The sequence below is a fragment of the Hipposideros armiger genome, unplaced genomic scaffold, assembly GCF_001890085.2.
Source record: "Hipposideros armiger isolate ML-2016 unplaced genomic scaffold, ASM189008v1 scaffold_212, whole genome shotgun sequence".
NCBI classification, from domain to species: domain Eukaryota; kingdom Metazoa; phylum Chordata; class Mammalia; order Chiroptera; family Hipposideridae; genus Hipposideros; species Hipposideros armiger.
The window spans coordinates 1177358-1184668 of record NW_017731562.1 but is presented as its reverse complement, the minus strand read 5'-3'; the positions used below and the strand labels follow the sequence as shown (position 1 = coordinate 1184668).

Here is a 7311-nt window from a genome sequence, read left to right as displayed (position 1 = left end):
GAACCGCTGTTGTTCAGAGCTTGCACTCTTGAGTGAGCTCTTAACCAACTGAGCCGCTAGGCCAGCCCTCTGCCCTTCTTTTCAACTAGATTCAAAAGAACACCTTAAAACAAATACACTAATGCACAACAAGCCATTATTTAGTCAACTTAAGGTATAAAATTCTTCACTTGATTTAATATTTCCTTCCATGTGTATAGTTATGGGGAGAACTTCGGAGCCATTACATGCAAGGTTTGTTTTCTGGCTGTAACAGGACAAACAATTGGACCCAACATTTAAATTGGGAAAGTTCAGCAAGGGGAATACAGAAAATAACAAAGAAGAGGGCAGGCCACATTGATGGTTTGGTGATCTATGTATTTGTTACAAATTCAGGAGTGGTGGGAAATCCATCAGCACCCAGATCTCCTCTGCCATGGGAGGCCGATGGTCAGAGTTACAGTTAAACCTAAGGTTTCCTAATCCTAAATCTGTCATTCTTTAATCCCATGCTATTCTTTCATATGAAGTTCTTTCTCTGATTATTTTTTTTTAATTAAAGCCTGTTATGGACAACTCAATAATTCTTATCTTTGTCATGTAGCACTTAAGGATAATAGGGTTCCAGGCTCTGAGATCCTTTGATGTAGAGCATTAGAGCCCATTTCACTTGTCAGATCTTAATAGCAAAACAATCCTGCAATCTGGGATGCTGAGTGCTAGCCTGGCAGGACAATTCATTGTCTTTTCTCCATAATGCCTTCTGGTCGATCAGTTATGCTTCCATTACAAAGAAGAATGTGCAAAATTGAAACCATTAAAAGTTAGAGCTCTGTGGATCTGCCGAAGTGCATTTGCTGCTGGTAATCTCTCAGTTGCCAATACTTAGGGTAAACCAATTTGAGATTCTTTCTGGAGAGTAGCATTTGGCAGAGAAGACTGTACAGNAACCAGCTCTTAACCAATGCACCACTCGGCTGGCCCTTAAAAGCTTTTGACACTTGTTGATAAAACTGGTTCCTTCTTTGATCCCCCTTTGGAGGCCCTCTGCCTCCCTCTACCCAAACGCTTTCTCAAGCTCCTTCCCTGGCTCGTCCCCAGGGTCCCGCTGCAGTCCTTCCTCCCACCTACACACTAGGTCAGCATTTTTCACACTATTTTATCACAGAGCACTTTTCAAAAATTGTCGTATGGAATGAAGTACACAGACAGCACAGAGTGAACTGACAGACCAATTTGTTGCTGCAAGACATGATCAACATTCAATCTCACGCTTTTATAAACTTAGAAATTACTCCATTAAGTTGGATGCTCATATCAGGTGCTTCTCACGTTTCTTCCTCCATTTTGCTTTCATTGCCACACCACATAAAATTCCACTTGTCACAGGTATAATATAGCAAAGAGAAAATGAAACATGGACATTTTTGTTGTTACTTTTTTCTTTTTTTCAGGAAATAAAAGCTTCATCTTATCTTGGAAGTCCTCGGTCTTTTTACTTCTTTGATTTAGACACCATCTGAGAAAGACAAGACTCAGCTTTTTATTAAAACTTCCATTTTTCAGGCAGTGATACATAGAGAATAAGTTTATGTACTAGTAATGTTTAATATGCAATAAAGGATGAATAACACCACTGATATATGTAGAATTTATCAGATACAGACCAGCGATCATTACAAATGAGATACATTAATGATGGCAAATAATGCCTATGCTTCCCACTCATGAATGCATCTGATGGCCTCTCCACGCCAGTGCCTGGCATTCTCAGTGGGGCACAAATTCCACACAGACACATTATTGCATAACAATAATGACTATGTACAGTGGTTAGTGTTTTTCTTACATATAATGCAGTGTGGATTAAAAAGTCAGTAGCGTTGTTGTTATTTTTATTGCTGTAGTACACTTATTAACAACATCTCCTGGAATCCAGGGTTCCACAGAGTGTATTTTGGAAAACATTGCCCTAGTATGCTTGCATTCATTTACATAATTTCGGTTACTGCCTGCTAAGCCACAAATCTAATGTCCTCCATGAAAATTTACCTTGATATTGCTAATTTGAACAGTACTCATTTACACAGCTGGCAGTGCTCAGTATGTACCTAGGGCAGAAACAATGGAAGGGAGGGAAGGAGTAGGGAATCTTACCAATTCTTACAACACTTCTGTAAATCTGATATTTGTAGTGAAAGTGATACAATGGAAAATTCACAAAATCATTTAGCATATAATTCCTTGTTCAATCAAATATGAATATAATTTGAATTAGTAATGTGAGGGGTCAGTAGAGATGAAACAGGTTTTCTAGTGAGATTTTGTAAGTAGAAAATGTTTTGGGGTTTTTTTGTTCTTAAGAAACATGCTCTGAGACTACAAAAACAGTTAACATAATTCTAAGATTACACATCATCTAGATGTACTCTTTTGCTGCATTTAAAATTTTGTAAATTCTTGATTCATTTTCTGATTTTTCCTCATTCTTGTGTTTAATTATTCTTGGTGCCAAACATCTCGTCTGCTCAGTTATGGGGGGTGGGCTGGGGAGGTCAGTGGAATTTATTATGCCACTGCATTTACATGCTATTGTCAACTCCGATTATCTACTTTGTATCTGCCTGCTTTGGGCCTATATACAACCTAGACTTGTTCTCTGGATCATAGAGAATTTATCATTTCTACCTATGTATTTGATTATTTTACACTATAGCAGGTAAGTCTTTTTGAAATAGCTACTGATAATTAGCTCGCAATTGGTCTGTGACTAAAGTTACTTATCTCTTCTTAATGAGGATAGATAATCCTGCTGTGAGTGTAGTTGTATAGGATTTGCTTTCCAGCAAACTTATGTTTCTCTATTTTCTTACTGCCTGCGTTGCTGCTCTGATAGTTCCAAAGAAAGCATGGAGAAATCCTCATACTCTGATTGGCTGATAAATAACAGCGTCGCCGAGCTGGTGGCTTCTACAGGCCTCCCAGTGAACATCAGCGATGCCTACCAGGACCCTCGCTTTGATGCTGAGGTAAGAGGAGCCCTCTTGTCCAGGAGTCTAAAGGTTCACTTATCACCCTGCTGAAGATTTGCTGGTTGAAGCAAAAAATAGGACACCATACAGATTAACAACTCCTGAGTTTACTGGCAATTCTTTCACATCGTTCCCCTGTAATCTGATTTTTTGCGTTGCCCACTGTTGACTGTCAGAAAAACTTCTTCTCTCTGTCTTGCTTTATTGCAGAATGGCTATCTATTATTAAGTAATTATTAGTCTGATGCTTTTTTGCAATCGGGTACATTTAACATAAAATGTAGCCATATAGGGCTGGCCGAGTGGCTCAGTTGGTTAAGAGCTTGCTTAAGAGTGCAACCTCTGAGCAACAGGGTCTCCAGTTCAATTCCCATATGGGCCAGTGAGCTGTGCCCAAACTGAGCTGTCGCTGAGCTGCCAACAGGTGGCAGGATGGCTTAGCTGGTGAGAGCACATGCTCCTAACAACAAGACTGCCTGTTTGATGGTGGGCTACACCTGCCTGCAATTAAAGACTGAACTCAGCACCTTGAGCTGAGCTGCCACCCTGGTGGCTCAGTGGATAGAGCCTGCACTCTTAACAATGAGGCTTCTGGTTTGACTCCCTCATGGGATGGTGGCTATGCCCACCCGCAACTAATTTAACACAGCACCTTAAGCTGAGTGGCATGACTGGACCTGAAGCTGAGCTAGCTGCACCCTCTACAACTAAGATTGAAGGACAACAACTTGGCTGTTCTCCTTCTCCAATTCCCCCAAAAAAAATCTTAAAAAAAAAAAATGTACCCATATACATGTACCCATATGTTAAATGCACCCATGTTAAATGTACGTTTTGTATTGAACATAGTTTATATTAAACTATGAAATAGCTAATAATAAAAAAGTGTATATAACATTTATTAATATTTCCCAATAGATGCTAGAACAACTACACATTTTTAAAAAATTACTCCCAAGAAAAATAAATTGGTTTCTTATTGTTTAACGTTAATTATATAGGTACATTGTGCTGATATATAGAATATATAAAACAATATAGATTCTGACTTGCAGAAGTTTAAATTCTAAGGTAGTATAGAGTATCATACAGATGAATTTACACAAACTAATAAAATATCTCCACGTATGTGTGTGCACATGTGTGAAAAAAATTGTGTTTCTTATTCTATATTGCCAAGCTAATATCTGAAGAGTAACAGGAGTTTTATGGCAAGGAAGGGAAAGGAGACATCTGTTCAGGCAAAGCTGAGACAGAATGGGGAGTTGGGGAACTCAGATATGCTAATGTGGCTGAAAGGCCCTGTAGATGAGCCTGGATTGGGAAGCAGGGGCCAGATCACTCAAACAGGGACCAAAGCCCTATTAAGAAGTTAAGAATCGGGCCGGCCAAGTGGCGCAATGGTTAAGAACTGGCTTGGAATGCCAGAGGGCCCCGGTTCGGATCCCACATATGAGGGCCAGTGACACTGCCCTCCACAGCTAAGATGCTGAACAACAGCTCAACCTGGAGCTGGGCTGCCATGAGTCGCCGGCGACGGCGTAGGCTGCAGCCCCTGTGGCAATTGGTTGCCATGGGCTACCGTATGTAGCCAGCAGCCAGCGTGAGCGGCCAGCAGCCGCAGTGAGCGGCCGTCCAGAAGCCGGCGACTGATCTGCCTCACCCGGGAAGAGCGCAATGATGGTGCCAACTTGGGCCAGTGAAGCAACGTCCTCCACAACTAGACTGAAGAACAAAACGACAGCAACTTGTCTGTTCCCATTCCCCAGCACTGTTCCCATACCCCCCAATTCCCCAATAAAAATCTTTAAAAAAAAAAAAAAAAGAAGTTAAGAATCTGTTGATTTGGGGCAATGAGGATCCAGTAGTTGAGTTTTAGATAGGGGAGAAGCAGGAGTTGCATTTTAGAAAGATTAGGGTGGCTACAGAACAGAGGATAGATTAGTAGTAGTAATTAAACATTTAATCCTAAATGAGAGCTGTGTATGGCCCTGGAGAGAGACAAGGATTCAGTCCTAGTCTCAGACTCCACAGCCCTAACTCCTAATCCTGCTCTGGGCTGTCTCCAGTGCCTGGAACGGGACACAGTGATGGTGGGGAGGCTGGAATCAAAGGCTAATATCAGTCAGATTATCTTTGCAGATCTCTGCAGGGAAATTTAAAATCCCCAAACTGAACACCTCTCTGTAACTGCCTGGAAGTTTCTTCCCCCAGGCTACATCCTCTATGTATTTTCATTGTGACTTCTTTATAGCCTTATTTATAGGACTTCTGTTTAGTTAGTCTTCAGGTGGTTCTCAGGGGTGATTTTTCTATAATTTAGTGGTAATTTTGATGTGGTCATGAGAGGAGGCAAGCATAGCATTTACCTATTCCGCCATCTTGACCAGAAGTTACTCCATTCATTCTTGAGCATCAGGCTGAGATTCTCCTTTCTTGGAAATCCCATCCTGAACTCCCAGTCTAGGTTGCAAATCCCATCCTGAACTCCCAGTCTAGGTTGGGCATATCTCCAGTGTGTTCCTTTAGGTGTCCCAATGCTGACCACCCTCTAGTGCTCCTCAGTTCTGATATATTATTTCTGAGTTTCAAGTTACCTTCCTGGGAAAGTGCATAGTCCAAAGCTTCTTTAGTTCTCCTACTCTTAAAGAAGAACACCACCACCTTAGTTCTGTGACTGAAAAAGTGGAAATGATTTATAATGTCAGCATTTATACGCTTTAGCATTATGATTGTGTTAGGACTGATTTTATGAAGTTTTGCCTTTTGCTATGTTTCTTGCCTCCTTGGTTTGAGAGGGAGAATACTAAAGAACAGATTTCTAAACACAGGGTTTTATGAAGAAGTGCTCTCAGTCCTCTATTATTAACATCAGTAGTAACCAAACAGACTGAAAGGCTTGCTATGCAGAAAAATCATTAATTGGCAATTCATTGTTACAAAGTCAACCTGTTAGATTAGATGTCAAGGGATGATGGTTGATTCCTACCCCAAATTATAGTGCTAAATTTGGTATGGATTGCTGTTATTCTGCTCTTTGCTTTAGACTATAAAGTCAAATTCTGGGGAAGTAAAAAGAATCAATAGATTATACCATTTTAAAAAATTGGTTAATACGACACATCTAAAGGTATAATACAACAAAACATGATCCAGTAAACATCCACCATCCAATTTAAGAAAAGAACATAATCATTACTTTTGAGTCCTTGTGTTGATCATCCCTAATCCCATCTCCTTCATTTTCCACAAAGGTAACTACTATCCAATTTGAATTTAACATTGCCTTTCTTTTCTAGATAGTTTCATTGCGTATGTTTGAATCTCTGCCAAATATATTGTTACAGTTTGCATGTCTCTGAAGTTTATATAAATTGAATTATACTGTATGTATTCTCTTGTTGCTTGTTTTTTTCATTCAACATATATTTCTGAGTCACATGAATTTGTAATTCATTTATTTATTTTCATTGCTGCAAATTATCCCATTGTATGAATAAGCCTCATTTTATTTATCCACTATAGGGTTGATGGATATTTGGATTAAATGTTTTGCTGTTACATACATACCTGCCAAGGACTTTCTTCCATGTCTCTAAGTGCACGGGTGCAAGAGTCTTTCTAGCATCTATACTTAGGACAATGACATGATGGTCATAGGCTATAAGTATTATCACCTTTATAGGAAATGAAAAATTACTTCCCAACCATTGCTTTTATTTTTCTTATGAAAAACAGTACATGTAGCAAGCATGCTTCCTATCTCAAGGCTGTTTCTTGGTAATACAATATAGTGAGCTTGAATGTACTATATCTTTATGTCTGTGGGCAGACTCCTATTTCATCTCTTCCTGATTAGTGATACAGCCATTTTATGTTTTTCTCCACACTTACAGTCCATTCCAGTAAGGCAGCCTGCCCCGCTGATCATAAAAAGAACAGTGTGGACTCTCGAGCAAAAATGCAACAGTTATTTCTGTGGGATTTGGCATAAAAATTTAATGTCCTGATCCAGCCAGTAGTTAGAAGCAATGATGTCTGAAGATAGTAAACTGTGGTAGGTTAAGCAGCAACGATTTCGTGAAATCACTTTTCTACCCTATGATAAAATAAAGCCTGTATTTAGACAATCATTATTGCTTGACTTTCCACCTAAGTGCTTTCAATCTGCCACACAGCTACTACGGGATTTTAAATGCAAATTTGAAGATGCATTGTACCATGATTTTTACATGTTCTCTTTGCATAGTACTGGAATTTAAAGTTATGTATTTCTTCTTATGCTGAGGGGGAAAAA

General features: G+C 39.5%; 1 protein-coding gene across 1 annotated transcript in view; it reads left to right on the top strand.

The window, feature by feature from the left end:
• The window catches only part of PDE11A (phosphodiesterase 11A), a 398336-nt gene that overhangs the window by 186882 nt on the left and 204143 nt on the right, over nt 1-7311 (top strand). Inside the window, exon 6 of the mRNA XM_019654011.1 lies at nt 2879-3011. Within this exon, the coding sequence (XP_019509556.1) occupies nt 2879-3011 (133 nt within the window). The remainder of the gene's footprint in view (nt 1-2878; nt 3012-7311) is intronic.